Source organism: Phlebotomus argentipes, unplaced genomic scaffold (genome assembly GCF_947086385.1).
Source record: "Phlebotomus argentipes unplaced genomic scaffold, Phlebotomus argentipes genome assembly scaffold_4, whole genome shotgun sequence".
NCBI lineage: Eukaryota > Metazoa > Arthropoda > Insecta > Diptera > Psychodidae > Phlebotomus > Phlebotomus argentipes.
In genome coordinates this window covers 11,834,024-11,851,652 of record NW_026776174.1, presented here as the reverse complement: position 1 = coordinate 11,851,652, position 17,629 = coordinate 11,834,024, and the positions used below count along the sequence as shown (strand labels likewise).

Here is a 17,629-nt window from a genome sequence, read left to right as displayed (position 1 = left end):
GCATTAATTCATTCCTCTGCCATTCAATACTTGTACAGAGTAAAAGGTGGAGCAGTCGGGTGGCAGAGGAAGAACACACCCCATTCCCCGCGCGGCCGCGAAAGTCTGTCCAAAGTACAGGACTTTCTTCCACTTTTCTTTGGCAGAACATCCGCATAAAATTCAAACAGTTCTTTTTAAGGTGTCAAGGTCGAATTATACTCTCAATTCCCTCCTTTTATACATGCCATGCTATATACAATATACACTGCATCCCTGTGTAACTCCTCTCAAAAGAATTTATATCAGCCCCCGATACATAGATAGATCTATAACGTCTCTCTCGCCATGTAATGTGAAAGACTTTCTGGTCTGACGGGGGGTTGCTCTGCTCTGAATGTTTTGACGGCATTTGTATGAGATGATGGCAATGGGAAAAGAGGTATCAAAACCCATTGTAGTATACATACTTCGATAACGCTTTTCCAGCCATACTCTGTATCGCCACAATAGAGTGACAGAGAGAGAGAGAGAGAGAGAGAACGGTAACAAAAAAGGCGATTATACAACCCATCGTGTGTCTTTTTTTTTTCTTCTTCTCTCAAGAGTTTATTATTAGGACGTACCGTTCTAAAAATACCTTACGTCTCTCTGTATTTAAACACACAAAGTGCGGATAGACACTCTCCCACCCCCACCGCGCACACTGTCCAATCGTGCATCTCAGCTGAGTACATAGCACTTAATCAGCGATGTTACACATTCGTTTGGTCTTCTGATTTCATGCATCACACAATTTATTATTGAATGGGATTTTAATGAAGTCTGGGATTTCGTCTACAGCATCGGCGCATTCAAGTCATTGGCCATTTCGACTGCAAATTGCCGGCTTCAGCATTCACATGATTGACAAATTAATCAATCAACTGATGATCTCAGCGAGATCGCGTCACGACTTTTTCTCCCTCAATTTCTCCTCTCACCTCCATTCATTTTATCAACACACACATTCTCTCTCTCTTTCTCACTTCTGCGGCGTGCGTTTCTCAAGCAATCACACTTAATTACAATGTACTTTTGCCACAGCACAAGTACAAGTCATCTGCTTGTGAGCCAATTCACAAATAATAGTTATTATTGTTCAAACATAAAACACACGCGACTTTGGAATCCAATATCGTCAACACATAGCGAGATGCGGGGCTCATTGGATGTGAAATGCTTTGCATTATAGAGTCTCATGCAATCTTTCCTCATTCTTAAGAACTGCAAACTCTAATCTTACAGCCACAATTATTAAAATTCTACTACTTTCCAGACCTCTTTTCAACCACCATTCTAGAGACTCAAAACCCTCGCAATTATGCATAGTAAATAACCATATCAAGAACTCTCTTTTCTCGTTGGACTAATGAGGGATAATGGAAGCCCTTCCTCGCCGTACAGAAAGCAAAACAATAAACAGAAAACACCACTTTGCACACGTCGTGAAGAATAGAAGAGATGACGGGTAATGTGATTCCAAAAACCTATTAAAATCACATTTTGTTCCATTTGCCTTATCGTCAGTTTCATCATTTCTATTTTATATACCCATTCGCATTCCTACTATTTCCCACATTACACATATGTAGTGTGTGACGACAAAAGTCCACGGCTCTCGAGGTACAGATTGCTATTCTCTCATCAAAGTTCACAAGCCCATGCCTATACATAAAGTATGCTCAATGGGATGAATTGAAAATCAGCTGTTTTTTCAGCACCAGCGGATGCCAGAAATCATCTTCAGCAGCACAACATTCCACCACCTTGGCCGCTCTCCGTTTCTCCTTTCAATTTTATGTATGACGCGATGCTGTATGCTTATGTATAGCACATTTTCAATGAGTCACAACACAATATATGTACACATAGGATCCTGAAGCGCTATGACGCAGTCTTGGGAGGCTCTTTTCTAGGTAAATGGCTCTTCTTTTCGACAGTTTCTCACCGAAAGCCATAGGAATTCCCAGAGCCATTGGAAGGGACAAGAATAAAAAAAATCAGGGCATTCGGGAGGAACAGAAAGGGAATCCCAGTGTGTTGACCTTTAAAAATTGTCTATGCACATAACATTTACCATACACATAAGCTACCCTTTAAATCCCATATAGTTTTATCTTCTATTTTTTCCTTCTGTTTTGTATACAAATGCAAAAGATAGAAAACTTCTTCCTCGTGTGCTTAACACGTTCCAAATCAACATACAAGCATGAGTATGTATATAAAACATCCAACTTGTCGCCAGTGATTGAAAGCCAACCAGCTGGTCATATGCAAATTCTCTTCACCACCTCAATAAGCAACCTAATTTATCGGACAGCGATAATACCCTCTCTCTTTCTCTCTCCTCCTTATCAATTATGTCACACACAGCAGTGAAACATTGAACTACATTCGCCGAGACAGTGACTTATAAAGAATCCCCACCCACAGAGCCGAAATCTCACTCCGCCGCAGCGTCAAATTGAGATATTCCGTGGCATACGGAAGAGATACAAGTGCAGAGGAGTTACCCAAAGTGCCGTGTGTTTTCTTTGTAGTAAAAACACGTGACTGGAACACATTGCATACTCTCATTCTTCTCGTTTTGCGAAACACAATCACAGTGCCGCCTTTCTCTCTCTCTCTCCCGCTCTTCCTCTCACTTAACTCACACTCTCGACTGCCATCTCACTTTACAACCCCCTTCGCCGACAACCCACACTTTACATCACTTTTACCCCCAAAACTCGTGGCAGTTTGTATAGCTGCACTGCCAACATATAGACTTATACTATACAATTTTGATACACATGCAATACGAGGCAACCCCCATATTCTGTTTTGAATGAAATTGAAAGCTGTGCTTGCCACCCCCAAACCCACTCCCCCCGCCCAGCATAAAACCCAACTCTTTTGCCGCACACGCCTCACTTTCTCTCCTGCAGAACCCCTTCAATGCCACCCCACTTACATGCAGGCCACATTTCCACCCTCCACTCTCTCCCCGTGTGTCTCTCGCATACACGCACCGGAGGGCGCACAGAGAGCGCCCCACTCGCCGGCCCAACCTCCCCCCATGACATCATGCCAGACAAATTCAATGTTTACACCTTTTCATGCGACCCCACACGTGCCGATCGCACCAATATTCCCTCAGAGCTTGCAGGCAGATGAAGCCCCCACACTTTTGTTCGAGATTGGCAATCGCACCTCCAAATATACTTCAAGTATAATCACACAAACACGGTCTCAGGCCGTATTTACAGCTGTAGGAAAAGCCATTGAGACCATCAATCTTCCTATGCAGACTCACTCGAGCATCTAATACACTGTTTATTATGCATACGAGAATCACATGTTTGGTGACGTTTTCCATTCATTTGGGATCATCATCATGTGAATCTCTCTTTCTCCCTCGCTCCACACAAACAATCTATTCTCTTGTACTTCACTATCTTAACTTTTATCACCATTCCAGGAAGTACTTTCGTTTTCCCTGTTAAATCCTCACTCGCTTCTCCACCACAGCGCCTTCTTCAAACGCCACGACGCTGTGTGTAGTATAGAAAGTATCCTACAAGATATCTAGGGTTGGCTATATCTTCAAAAGGTCTCTTCTCTCTTCCCACAAGTATTTCCATCGCAAATGGCAGAAAGTGGTGGAAAATGAGGAAAAGTTTTTCAACCACAGAAGAGTGAAAGTTTCCCGTTTGCCAGAGAAATACACATTGCGCTATTTTTATACAGGAAAATTGACCAAAACTTGATGCTGAATGCTGAGTTGTTTGATGCCTAGAACGTGCAAATACTTGTACTAAAAAAGGGATAAAGCTCTAGTCTTTATTGTTCATTTGTTTGTCTTTATTGTTGAGTGCTTTTGGTTTAACATGAGGATTAGGGAATGAATGAATAAGGACTCGAGTAAATCATGCCGATGCAATCGTGCATGGAAGTGCCTTATATGCCATGTGTCACAATCTGCACAATATCATCCATAACTCTCAATTCCATTGTACCTGTGACCGTATGGCGGCAAAAAGTAAACAGAATAATGAATGTGGGACACGGCGTCAATGCTAAGGAACGTGTGCGATGGCGATGGCGATACCGGCATTCATCAACCACTAACACCACTGAATCTATTCGAGATAGCGCTCATCTTTTTACCATATATGCGCCAAATCTGTCACTCGATTATTCTTCGCTCATACTGTTGTGTGTGCGCTATCAAAAAGTGGGAGAAAGCACCAAAACAGCATCTCTTCATTACCAAACAACGGAGAAAAAAAAATCACAGAATCCATAAGAAAAGTTTGCATATAAATGAGGTTATCGCTCAGTTTGCAACCCAGACACTCCTATTTATTGTCACATTTCGCCCAAAATGCCTATTACATCGGAATCCCCCTTGAGACTGAGACACAACCCCATCATCACACCCCACGCAACCCCCGAAGAGACGAACAGGACCTACATTAGGAAGCCATAAAATCTGTCTGACACATATCGAGTGAACAATAAAAAGGAAAGAATAGAATATAAAAGAGATATATTGTTTCTAATAAAAATCAATCATTTACCAATATAGCTTTCTTTCGCATTCTTCGCGATTTAGCTCAATGCACACTTCTTTGTAAAATCACCAACAAACACACACTCACGCACGCACACCATCCCAATGTCTCTTGACACAAAATGTGAGCAAGAAACTTCACATGCCAAACATTTTTTCTCCTCTCCTCCTTTTCGTAATAACACATTTTCATTTGCAAGTCGCCTCTCATGAGACTCCTAATGTTTTAACCCCGCACAACTGAATTTCTCTCGCCCGGCAGAAGTGTCAAAGGTTTTTCTCCCAAACACACTTCTGTGATATAATGCATTGGGAAAAAGGTGGATGGAAAATTTCCCTACATATGTACAAATATACATAGTTATCTAACACAATTTTCACTTACTTTCCAACAATACCAGTCTTTCTTTGTGTTGTGCCAGCCACGATGGATGATTCAATTCCCAACGGGAATTTTTATAAATAAATTTATGTATTTTTCAACCACACACCACCAAACGAGAGTCTCTCTCATTCAAGCCCAAGAAAAAACCTAAATATCACAAATGATATTCACTGTCTTATCAGAGATGAAATTGAAAAAAAAATCCATAAAGCAAATCTCAAAAAGTAATTAAGAGAAACTCTGAAATGCACGAAATCCGTCCACGCACTCAGTGTACAGATGGAAAAGTTCTTCTCTCTCTCTTTCAAATGTTGAATTTGAAACGCGCTCGTGAAATGTGTCACTCCTCAAGACTCCAACTTGACCAGAATATTTTCCACTCTATCACAAGTCACTCGTCTTCACGGACATTTTCTCCACCATCCTTTTCACACCACTATTTCTCATTATTCCCCGAAAAAAACCTACAATATTTTCCACTGTGAAAACTCTACAGTGTGTATTTCACTGCGAACGAATATAAATTTTGAGTTGGAAAGAATCGTTCGTTGTTTCGAGGCCTGTGGTGCTTCGAAAGCCAGGCCAGTGTTCATACCCGTCATATAGAGAGACTCTGTGAGAGCACACAGCCCGGCAGCACACACCAACACACCCGCAGCCCAATACGTTATTTATGCACGTGTGTCCCGCACACAGTCGCACAGCCATATCCACTCCTCTTCGCCAGCGCACGCACACACCCAGGCGCCGACCGTCGCGCCAGTGTGTTGGTGTGTCGAGAGCAGAGCTAGGCAGCAAAATATCATATTATACTCAATATAGCGAATGCAGAGGCGGCGTGTTTCTCCGAAAACACATTTTCACTCCATTTCCTTTTCCAATTGTGAATCCTTCGGCAGGAAAAACTCAGCCATGCCTTATATAAAATATGCGAAAAGTCACATCGTTCTCACATTCCGCGCAGAACCTCGATAGCACTTTACTTAACCTCAAAAAAAAAGCATCACCCTCAGAGATCTCTCTTGGCGCGGGGACACAATACAAAATAGAATCATTATCAAGTCCGCTTTTTGCTTTCTTCTCTCTTCTTTTGTCCCTCTTCCATTCGCTCCAATCTGTCGATTTTTCGTTCATTTATTCAGTGTTGCGCGATTCATAAATTATACAATTAAATTGAGGTTATATCGCCTGCAGAGATGTGACATTTTTGCCATTCTTTCGCTCTTCCCGCCCATTCATTCCATCGAGATACTATAATCACTACGATCTACACGAAAACCCTTCGTCTTTCATCTAATACAATGTTGCGTCGTCATTTTACTGAGAATTCCCAGATTTTTCCCGGTTTCTCGAGTACTTTTTTCCCACAAATATCCGTTTATTATTCTCAAACTTGTCAGGACTTCTTTATTGGTTTAATCAATGCATCCTCGTTAGAAGAGACATTCAAATTCCAAATAAGATCCCACGAGAAATTGAGAAAGCTGAAAATTCTCATTTTCAAGCTAACTCGATGACTAACAATATGTTTCTATGCACACATGTGCCAATCGGTGATAGCAAAATATGCAGAAATTGTTTTGACAGTTTCAAAGTCACTGCAACGCGCTGTGGAGGCGGTCGCACTTGGAATACACTTAAGAAGCAAATTTCAACGTTTCAACCATTAATTTGAAATTCCTTCAGGCATCATATTTACACTTTTTCCATCCATAAGCAGCATGGAAGCGAAACTCTCGAGTGAAATGAAAACGTTTTCAGTTCATTGATAAACACGGGAAAATTGTACAAAATGATTTATAGATGAAAATTGATTGTTTCCCGATCTCTGACTGTCCCACAATCTTCACCATCCCTCGGTCAACACGGTGAATGTGATAAATTCATCTGAAGACCGCAAATTAAGTTGTCAGTATGAATTGCTGGAGAATTTTATTATATCCTTCAGCCAGATCTCTATGCCATTGTTGACTCTCCTCGCGCAAGAAGAATTCAACGATCCATACATTTGATATTGGGAATAAAGAGAGGTGAAAAAGAGATAGAAGAGAGAAAAAAAAATTTGTTCAAAGTATGAAAGAATTAACAACTACAGCCTTGCCCATCATTATATTTGAACGGTATAAAAGTTGATTGCTCAACACATACACTGCGAACGCAGTACAATCTCTCTCTCTCCTCACTTCCAATTCTATATAAACCACTCTAGTCAGCAGCGCGGCAATCAGCTAACGTCATGTGGCAGTTCAGCAGAAGTCTGAAAAACGACGACGAACCAGAGAGTTTTATTATTACACACAGCAGAGAGAACCCAACTCGCTCTGTTCACAACAGCTCAGAGCTCACTATAGTACGATGTGAACAAAAAGTATATTGTATTTTATATGGAAAAAATACAATATATACGTATATCTCCCTTCACCCATGTACATTTTCCGCTGCGTGTGTGTGCGATCACCAACACAGTCCAATGCCATCTCTTGAGCACCACGTTCAACTCTCCCGTCCGTCCATAGAGAATGGATCGAAACGAAATGCGCAGAGGCGCCGTTTAATAATAATACATACGGCTGAATGTGAAAACGATGTTGACGACGATGGCAATGACTACGGACGTCGAGGGGTATGGCAAAAAAGGGATATACACATGAAAAATATGTATATCTGCCAGCAGTCATAAAAAAGGACATGCTGCGTCGACTGCATTCGCAAACAACATCACAGAGAGCGAATGGAATGAGAGGGGTGTTCTCCGCTATCATAAAGCATTTCATCTGCAATTTACATAAGACACGACGACCTGAGAACGGCTGTGGGGGAGAAGAAGGAGGGAAGCCAACTACATTCTAACTTTTCAATGCCACCGAAAGCCTAAAGTAATGCCTTTTTTCTCTCCCTCTCCTCTCTCTTTCTCTCTTCATTTTGACACAAAAGGGGTTGAGAAAGTTTGCACAGTCCGGATACTTTTGAATGCACCACGCATAACTCATTAATTTGGAGATGCACAGCAAACAAGATGGAAAATGAGCGGAAGTCTTCCGTTGAATGTCTTTCCATTTGAAATGAGTGTTATTGCCCTCTTTCCTCCACACTAATGAAATATAGCCTCATGATGAGCGGAAAAAAAACAAAGCAGACCACCTCACATTCCCAAATCCTAAACAACACACAGCGAGTATAAATTTGTGCATAAGACATGAGATATGGAATATACTCACAATCGGTAGCATTATTTTATGCCTTTTAATATTTCATTCGCGGCATTAAACACACCGAAAAAATTAATCATCAGCGCTATATCGCCAAGATAACGTGTGTAGCGGTACGGGCAAAAAAAGTATGCTCATTTAAACTTCTCTTTCGCCCGTCATTTCTGTCATCATCGGAAAGTACATAAGCGGCTCCAAGGGATTCACTCAATTCTATCTATCTCACATCCTTCTATAGCGATAGTGTAATGCTTCCTCCTCAATTCTTAACTCCCATATCTACCACAGAGCTTGTACATGCTCTTTCTCTCCCCATTCTGCCGAGCACTTCTTGCCTCTACACTTCACCCGTTGATGGCAAGCGATGGTTTCCAACCGTATACCTCGATATAGAACCATTCTATACAACCTCTCCCACTTATCCGACCATGCATACTCCTTCCAGAGCGCTTCCTTCGACTGCTTATATTGTACCGAGCGACGTTCGTTCATTTAGTTTACAGCTTTCTGTTTTAACCCCACACCGCCACCGATTTCTTCCCTTTGCACCTTTTCCCACCCACATCTCTCTCTCTCTCCCCCGAAGTATTCTCATTTCCCAGTTCACACTCCTGAAAGCTGATGGGTTCTGGTTAAAAATGCCCCCCCTTCACCAGTCAGGCGCTTGTGAGAACTGCTCCTCTGGCAAATTCTCCAACTCTGCACTCTCTCAGGCACATTGCTGAATTTTCCACCAGTGAAAAACCCCTACATCCCGTCGTATCTTTTCCGCTCTTCGCCCTCGCTCTCGCTCTCTCTCTCTCACTCTTTCTCTCTTCCTCATCAGTTTCCTTTCACACCCATGCCTCCTGTAGTCTATCCTCGTGCGCGCACCATAATAATACATTGTATACCTCTGAATATATCTCCAGAAGACTCAACTTGACGATTCTGCTCTCGGTATTATATGAAGAAGAGTGAGAATGGAATCAAGCAGCAGCAGAAATGGTAGAGAGAAACTCCCTTAATTTTGAATCCCATCACCTCCCACACACATCCACTCTCTTCTGCCAAACCATACATACATTCACTTAATGTTATGTATATATAACCGGTATCTATACCCAGTGTACACTTAGTAGAAACGACAAAGTCGGTTCTATTCCATACATTCACCCTCCATAGGTTCTATAGCATTGGAAGAAGTGTCGGTTCTGGCTTTGCCTGCGACTCTCTTGCATAGCTCAGCACAAACTCAGGAGGTAGACACAGAGTGGTGAGCTCACCAAACCCCACCGAGTGGAGGATGAAAAACACTCACATATTCCAGTGGAGCGCATGAGGATCCGGAGAGGGAAAAAAGGTTTGAGAGAAAGAAACACCACCGGCCCCAGCATCATCATCAACTCTCCAGAACACACTCTTCTTTTCCATGCCGCCTGTCGGTTCGCATTGTAGCCCATGAGCTCCGTTCGTCGTCTCTCGAGTTTCGCCTCAACTTTGCCTTGGTAAAATGCCTTCGAGATGGGGAATGGCGATAGAGTGGCAGTCGGAGCGACAGTGTGCTCTCCATTCTACATCGCAAAACCCCCTCTGAATTGGGATGTGAGGCGCAGAGAGTGAGAATAATACCCTTCTTCTTCTGCATAGAATACACCAACGACGTTGCCGACATCCACTGGCAATGGGGAAGAATCTAAATTGCAGAATCGGATGAAAGGAAAACCTCACCCCCTCCCACACTCACAAACAACCCACGGTGTTTCTCACAAGCGGGGTTGGAGAAGTGTGGGATTGTCTAAAATTTCTATTTTATACTACACAGCAATCAAGCACTGGGGAAACCATCAAGGGGCAATTTATATTTGCCCAAGATCCGCTTCTTCATAGTACTCACACTCACTCCCTCTCCTTCACCCACGAGGTACATCAATGAATGATACATTTTGGAGTACTGCCTTTGCACATACACTCCGTGATGACATTTCCTGACGTCATTGAGATTCTTGCGTGGTGTTTTCATAATTTGTCCAACACTATCGAAACACGCGGTCATACATCACTCATGTGACATGAGGCTCATTCTATAGATAAATCTCTCCATATGTACGATCGAGCCGGTATAAAAAGCGACATTATCCAAAAAGGCCACAATAGACGCGCTCCTCGAGAGCAGTACAAGTGACATCAACCACTTGCTGATTTTCCATTATTATTACTCACAGACCTAATCAATTTCTGACGTTTCTCCTCTCTTTTTTTCTACTCTCCTTATTCTCTCCTCTCCATTCCCCAATACAAAAATTCATCATTATTATTACTTCTTCTGTATTCCTCTCCTTCTGCGCTCATCATATGCACACACGAAACATTGGGGGCTTCATGAAGGCAATAGTCCATGCATAGGAATTAGATGGAGGTATTTTTCACAATGAGCACCAGCAGCGTAGCCTGAGATTTGTGTTGTATGTCGTTTGGGTGATGGAAAATCGTGTGGTGAAATAATTGTGGTAATGGTCTTTTTGACGTAAATACTATGGGTATACGGCGCATTAGAACTCCGCCACCACTGCCTTCACAACATTTTCGAATTGGAAACGTCGACCCAACATTGTGTGTTATATGGTGTGTATAGTACCAAGCATTTTGTATAGGCAAGCACTCAGGCACAGTCAGCGCGGCAAAGCATAGAGCTCTAGAGCAGTCAGAGCGCGCACAAGGGAACGGCGTAAATAGCTGGTGCTCGGGACACAGCATTTCCCATTTCAGTTCGAGACTCGCCGCCTCAATGCTTTCCCATACCAAAATCCAATTGCACAGAGTTGAACTCCCAGCAGTGCCAGCAAAACACGCTACAGCTTTGCCACATTTCAACTTCAGGCCAGCAGCACACACACAAGCCAGTCACAAATTTCAAAAACACGTCTCCACACCATTTATTCAATGCTAAGGCATAGGAGAGGAGAGCAAGAGATACAGAGCAGTGCACGGACTGTGAATCGAATGGTGAACGTTGGAGATTGTATGAAAATACCACAGAGAGATACAAATTCACAAAATGCAATGTATGAAATGAATAATAATATTATTTTCAACTGAAACTGCACTGTTTTTCTCCTTAAATTAAATTCCCTCTTTTTTGCAACCCCACCGCGAAACTCTTGATTGCAGACCTTGCTTTCTTTTCACCCACCAATGATGATAATGATGATGATGAGGATAAAAAAAAAGACAAACTCTTTCACCCTTATGCTCCACCGAGAATATACAATTGAATAAATATTCAATTAAGCATATAGAAATGGATGAGAGATGCCACAATGTAGAGTGTTGCGCTACTCTTGTATGAATTCCGCCAAGTCGGGATCTGACAACACTTGCCAAGTGTGCACAGAAGCTCTCTCTCTCTCTCTATCAACTAAGTGTGTGACACTCATAAAAACATGTCTAATTACTTTTAATTGGCACTTTTATCACACTCTTTATTTCCATTCTCCCGCCTTCTTCGCACAACCCTGCGTATAGATTTCACTTAATGGATCTCCATGACATCCATGCAATAGTGCAGAAAAGTGTGTCTGCACTCTCTTTTTGTGTTCCGTTAAAAGGAATCACCTTCTCTTTCATTACGGGCGCCTCTTCCAAACACTGTCAATCCATTTAAATTCAATCATGTGCTCACTTCCCATCCTCTTTGCTCTCTCTCTCTCTCTTCCCGATGCTCTTGAAAATGCATTTTTGATGCCGCCACCTCGACTAGAGGTATGCATATACATAACTCCACACACAGCATATATACATACATTTTAAATCCCATCCAATGTTTGTTTCTTCTCACATAAATCACACATAACTGCTGCCAACAATTAATGGAGGGATTCCCTAGCAATTTCACAGCTGAACAACTTTATTTCGTATGTGTGCCACTAAACCGCATCATTCAATGGAATTCGGATGACGTCAACTTGCTCTATTTTGTCTCTTTTTTTCTGCCCTCCCTCGCAATCACTTTCTGCCGATCGCCCTCGCGCAAATCCCTATAATAATATCCCACACCCCGACGCTAATTGCAATTTGTGACGTGAATTAAGAACCACCGGCACGCGAATGCCACGACAAATTTTCATTCATTGAAAAATTATATGGTCATCATACTGCCGGAGGGCGCGGAATTTTGCATATTTCTCAAACACAAGCATCAAGGGCCGAATGTCTGCACTGTACATGTGTGGCTATAGTGCGGCCTCTAAGTTCGCTAAACTAGTAATTAGCAATTATTCTCAGCTGTTCAACTTCTCTCACAATGATTTCCCTCGCGAACACACAACAAACTCTGAAAGCAAAGTGAATGTGTCGTGATCCGAATAATTAATTACTCAAACGTCAATTTGACATTTCGCTCTGAACTTTCCCATAACAAACCCGCTCTCGGTGCATGAGACATGACTTTGCCATACTGCGCTGAGGCTTCAATCAACTTGAGTGCATCAAGATTGATTCCCCATGCGATGCACACACACACACACACACACACAATGTGTGGGGAGAGATGGCAATAAAATGGAATTTTAGGTATAGGTCACAGCGAAATTGCCGCCGGTTGTGAATGGGAAATCCCTGAAATACTATCCTTTCAACCATGCCAGAGGTCAAAGTCTTCCCTGTAATATGTTTACATCGCGCACATTGCAAACTTCTCAGCAATTTGCACAGAGAGTCTCAACCCATTGTCCTGCAGAGGGAAAAAAGGGAAGGGGACTTGTTGTTGGGCATACACAACAAGAACTACGCTACACAATATGAGATAGTAGGTAAAAATAAGTGCAAAACTCACCCAGTGATGTGACAAATACTGACTGTTGTGATTGATACTCACCTGAAAATGAAGGTGAAAAGTAGTGAGAAGAGGTTAGAGATACAAAGTGAGGTGGAATTGAAAAGAAGTGAAATGCAAAACAAATTATATACAGTTGGCAGTGAAATGGCAATGTACATAGCCAAGTTGGGTAAACAAATGAAAAGCATTATGTAATAGGTTAGGTCAGTGACTCAAAATGATGACCTTGGCTTTCATACCGCCCAGCCACCCTCTCTTCGGGTCGTCGCGCATTTCTCCCTGGAAAACGACCGAAAACCCTGAAAGAGCCGCACCCCATCAAAACCCACCCCAAACTCCCTCCCGTCTGCCTCACTCTCTCGCTCACTCTCACGCCCACCCCACCCACACCCACTCTACTATTCATCCACAACAGCATTGAAAGCTCATCCCTTTCCATTACCTACACTTTTCCCGCATGTTTTTCTTCTATACACTTTCTGCTCTTGCCTTCGTCACATTCAGTCACACACAATTTCCTCCTTTTTTCCGCCGCAACACAACATTTTCCACGTATGTAAAAACACGTGAACCGCAGTCAATCCACGTGTGTCTCTTGCATTACTCCATTACACATTTCCATCCAAATCATCACCATCATGACGACAGCCAAACACAGGCCCTAAAGTCCGCAGCATTGCAACTGTGCGGAACGCAAAACCCTCTCAATGCTCTCCAGAGTCCAGCATAAGCGCGTGACAGACTGGATTTAAAGCCAAACCGTGGAAACTCTAGTTCAATTCCTCTAACAACACATTCAATCTGCAATCTGTATGCTACAGTGACGGTGAGATAACAATGATGTGAATAGACCCAAAAAGATCACAGATTATTACTTCACATTCACCCAATTTAGCGGGATGAATATCACTAGTTCTCCTCAATGAGTGACTACTATGCAATGATTGTAGACCGACTTATTCTGAGAGCCTTCATTTGGAAGAAAACATCTTTGAAAAATGTAGATAAATTATCGTTGGAATATAGAGTGATCAATTGAGTTTCACAATGTCAATGCGCTCGAGTGAATTTGTTGTGCATAAGTGCAATGTCAATATACGAAAACAGGGCAAAGGAAGCAAAAAATCACAACAAAAGAATCAAAAGGGCGGATTTTTTTCAGGTTCAAAATGTACCAAAGTTGAGTTATTTCGAAGGTAAAAAACCGGCTGAACGCGGAGGATTTTATATAAATGAAGAACTTTCTTCCTCCTTCAAACTGCCTGATAAACTGTCCTCATCACTGGCATATTTTGACAAGCAATCCTCATTAAACTCGTACCCTGACTGACCCAATATTGCAAATCACGATAAGATTGTCTATTGCAGAAGAATCTCTATTATATGCACTCCTCTGTATATTCCATAGTGAAAAACCCATGAAAATATTCCTGTGTAATCAACTTTCATAAACTTTTATAATCTCAAATTTTGTCACTCGCAGCCAAAGCGACATTCTGAGGATTCCCGCCGCAACATCATGAGGCGTATTGGCGAAAAACACATTGTGTCCTTTCTCGTGTCAATCACTGACTCGTTTTTAATTAAATTCTCAACGCAACTCTCATAAAATTGCCCAACAAAAGCCTATGCCATACACCACATCGTGCGCCTTTTCCCCTATTTATCGCGCAATTTTCCCATTGAGACGACGAACGGTGATGTGGGGAAATCAATGTGGGTGGCAGAAAGATGGAAAAGTGCGATGAGGGTGGTGGAATTCAATTAAAATTGCTCATAAAAACAGTTAATTGTATTTCTTTCTCTTGTCACATTTTCAACGTCACACTCACTCTCTCTCTCTCACTCTCGTATTTTTCCACCCCCGATAATGTCCTTTCAGCATTTTAGAGAGAGAGACTTTTGCTGTGCGCGCTCATTGAGCAGGTGAGGATTGAAACAATCATTTTCGATTTTATGAAATTTCCGCCTTCACACATTCATGTGCCACTTGAAAGGGTTTTGAGAGTGTCGTTATTCAATTTTCACCTCAAATGTTCTATCATTTGCCTGATTGTGGAATCGCTCAGACCTCTGTGCATCTTGAGAAACAATCCACCGTCAAGGGAAAAGCACAGCAGAGAGAGGAAAAGATATACAGACAAGAGCGGCAAGAGCCAAACGTAAAACCCATTGAGAATTCACCATAGATCAACAATGAAATAAATTTATTGTTGATTCAATCTCAAAATCACATTGAGGAATTCGATTAAATCCATGAGTCATTGAACTTGTGCCATTATTTCCCATTGTGTTTGTTTTTATATATCTTTTTTCGGCCTCGCCTATATACTGAATCTTGTTTATCTTCAAGCATCTTTATCGCTCATCTCTCTAAAGCAAGCTTAATGCGCGCGATGTGAACATTATGCAATAGTTATATTTATGGCGATAAACACGATCTCACTTTTTCGTCGGCGTGCACTTCAATTTTAGAGACAACGTGCTCCATATTTTGCGCGATTGTTTGCAACACTGGAAATCGACTCAATGTATTTTCACCTTGTTTTCCTATGCCATAACTTCCCGCTCAACCTCTTGAATTGCCTGTTTGGCTTGCAGCATTGCTCCCAATAAACGTCAATCTGTTGTGAAAGCACGATTGCACTTTGGCTGCTCCTGCTAAAAATCACAACTTTTGTATTTGCCAAAATAATCAAATTTACTCAGCACACATTTCGAACACATTCACAGAGAATCGCAACTCACGTGAATCTATGCGATGCGAAAAGCCTTATCACATTGCTTTATGACTTCTGAAGTGACACACAATATCGTCAAAATGTGTTTGCATTGACGTAACAATTTTTCGGTATGAAATATTACAGCATTGCATTGAACTTAAGCTTTGACATTCGTTTTAAAATCTCTAATATCTTCCTCTATTCATGAACTATTTTCAAAAATTCTTAAGGTTTTTATCAGTCAATTATTAAATGAGCTTCCTTTTAGACTAACGAAGCAAGATTATCCGTTGGCAAAGTCACACAAAAGCTAGCAAATTTCATGAAAGAATGCTTGTAATCCATTTACACTCGACACTCCGAACGTCATCAAATGGAGTTCAGCTTGACTCACATGATAAACTTATCAGAGCCAGTCTCCTGACCACCGTCGGTTTGTTTACAAACACTTCCTCCTCCACCTGCCACACATTTCACTGACCAGAGACTAATTGGAAGCACACCATGGACCAATCCAGTGCGATACAGCCTCTGCCTTCACCTTTCCCAGCGCCGCACTCAATTGAAAGGCACACATAAATTGCGTGCAAGTGTGTTTGGGAAATTTGTACAGAAAGTGACCTTGGCATTGACCCATTGGAAGTGGAGTGCCTCTCTTTGTTTTCTGCCAGCACACAAACACACACACTCAGTCTCTCTCCTTGGACACCCACAAATCATCTCCCAGCCATGCTAAATAGTTTTGAATTTATATGAGAACGAAACTCTTACGTGTATACCGCACGAATGGATATCACAACAAAGTGCACAGCGCCACAAGCATCAAAGATGTGTGCAGCACAGTGCAAATTATTGATTTGCATTGAATGGGAGAGGAGAAATTGAGAGGCACAAATGGACCTCAAAAACGGATTAGGAAGGCCAGCAGTGCACCGAATTGCGGCAGCACCAGCAGCAGAGCAAGCAGAAGAGAGGCATTCGAGGCATGTGGAGTGAAAATGAAGGTGATTCTGTTCTGTTTTGCCACACAACGATCCCATATACAAACCCCTTAAATCTGGTATGAAATAGCCATTTGTGTATTAAATACCCATGCGGAATCGATGAATGAGTCACAGGCAATCGCACACACAATTCACAGACAGAATGACGATGAAGGAGGAGGGAAAGACAATTATCGTACGCATCAGCTGTTTCAATTTTTATCAGAGAACTCACACAGTAGAGCGCGGCGGCGGCGAAGAGAATGAGGAATTTTGTTGTTTGTTCCGAAGGTCGCTGAAAATTGTGTGTGTGTGTGCTCTTTTTTCCCTGCGCCTCAACTCTGATACATCCCATCGCAGCATCCCTCTTTCCTACTCCTCCTCCTCCTCCTTCCCCCCAAAATGCAGCACACACAGTGAGAGCATTCAATCCCAAAAACCATTCACTGCTCTCTGTCGAGTGCCACCAGCGAAAATTTAGTTCAAGTTCAAAGAATTATACCACACGGATGTAAATAAAAACATTCACATTTATAGATGGAGTGAGAGAAAGAGGAAAGAGTGTACAAGAGGAAAATAAATTTATGTATGGCACAATATAATGTACATATGGGTAAAAAGAGAGAAAATACTCGTTGAACGCCCAGCTATAAATAGAATATGAAATTTTTCGTCAGTCTGTTTACATATTTTATATTGATAGAGAGATAGTAAAATTGTTATATCACACACAATTCATTTCTTCACATTGGGAATTCCTCTCGACATTCCACCTCGCATTCCATCCACTAACAACATCCGTGAATTTCACCGAGAGACTTGATCTTCATTGATAGACTCTCTGTGTTTTCGTGCATTTTTGTCTTGTGAGACTTCATTTCAATCTGGCTAAAAAGACATTCTGCCTATTTTTACTCTCTTTGATGCTCCCTTTCAC

General features: G+C 41.9%; 1 protein-coding gene across 1 annotated transcript in view; it reads right to left on the bottom strand.

Annotated features, from left to right (window-relative positions):
- LOC132258493 (trithorax group protein osa) overlaps positions 1-17,629 on the bottom strand; it is a 59,545-nt gene that overhangs the window by 23,263 nt on the left and 18,653 nt on the right. The window contains exon 5 of the mRNA XM_059755823.1: positions 12,984-13,025. Within this exon, the coding sequence (XP_059611806.1) occupies positions 12,984-13,025 (42 nt within the window). The remainder of the gene's footprint in view (positions 1-12,983; positions 13,026-17,629) is intronic.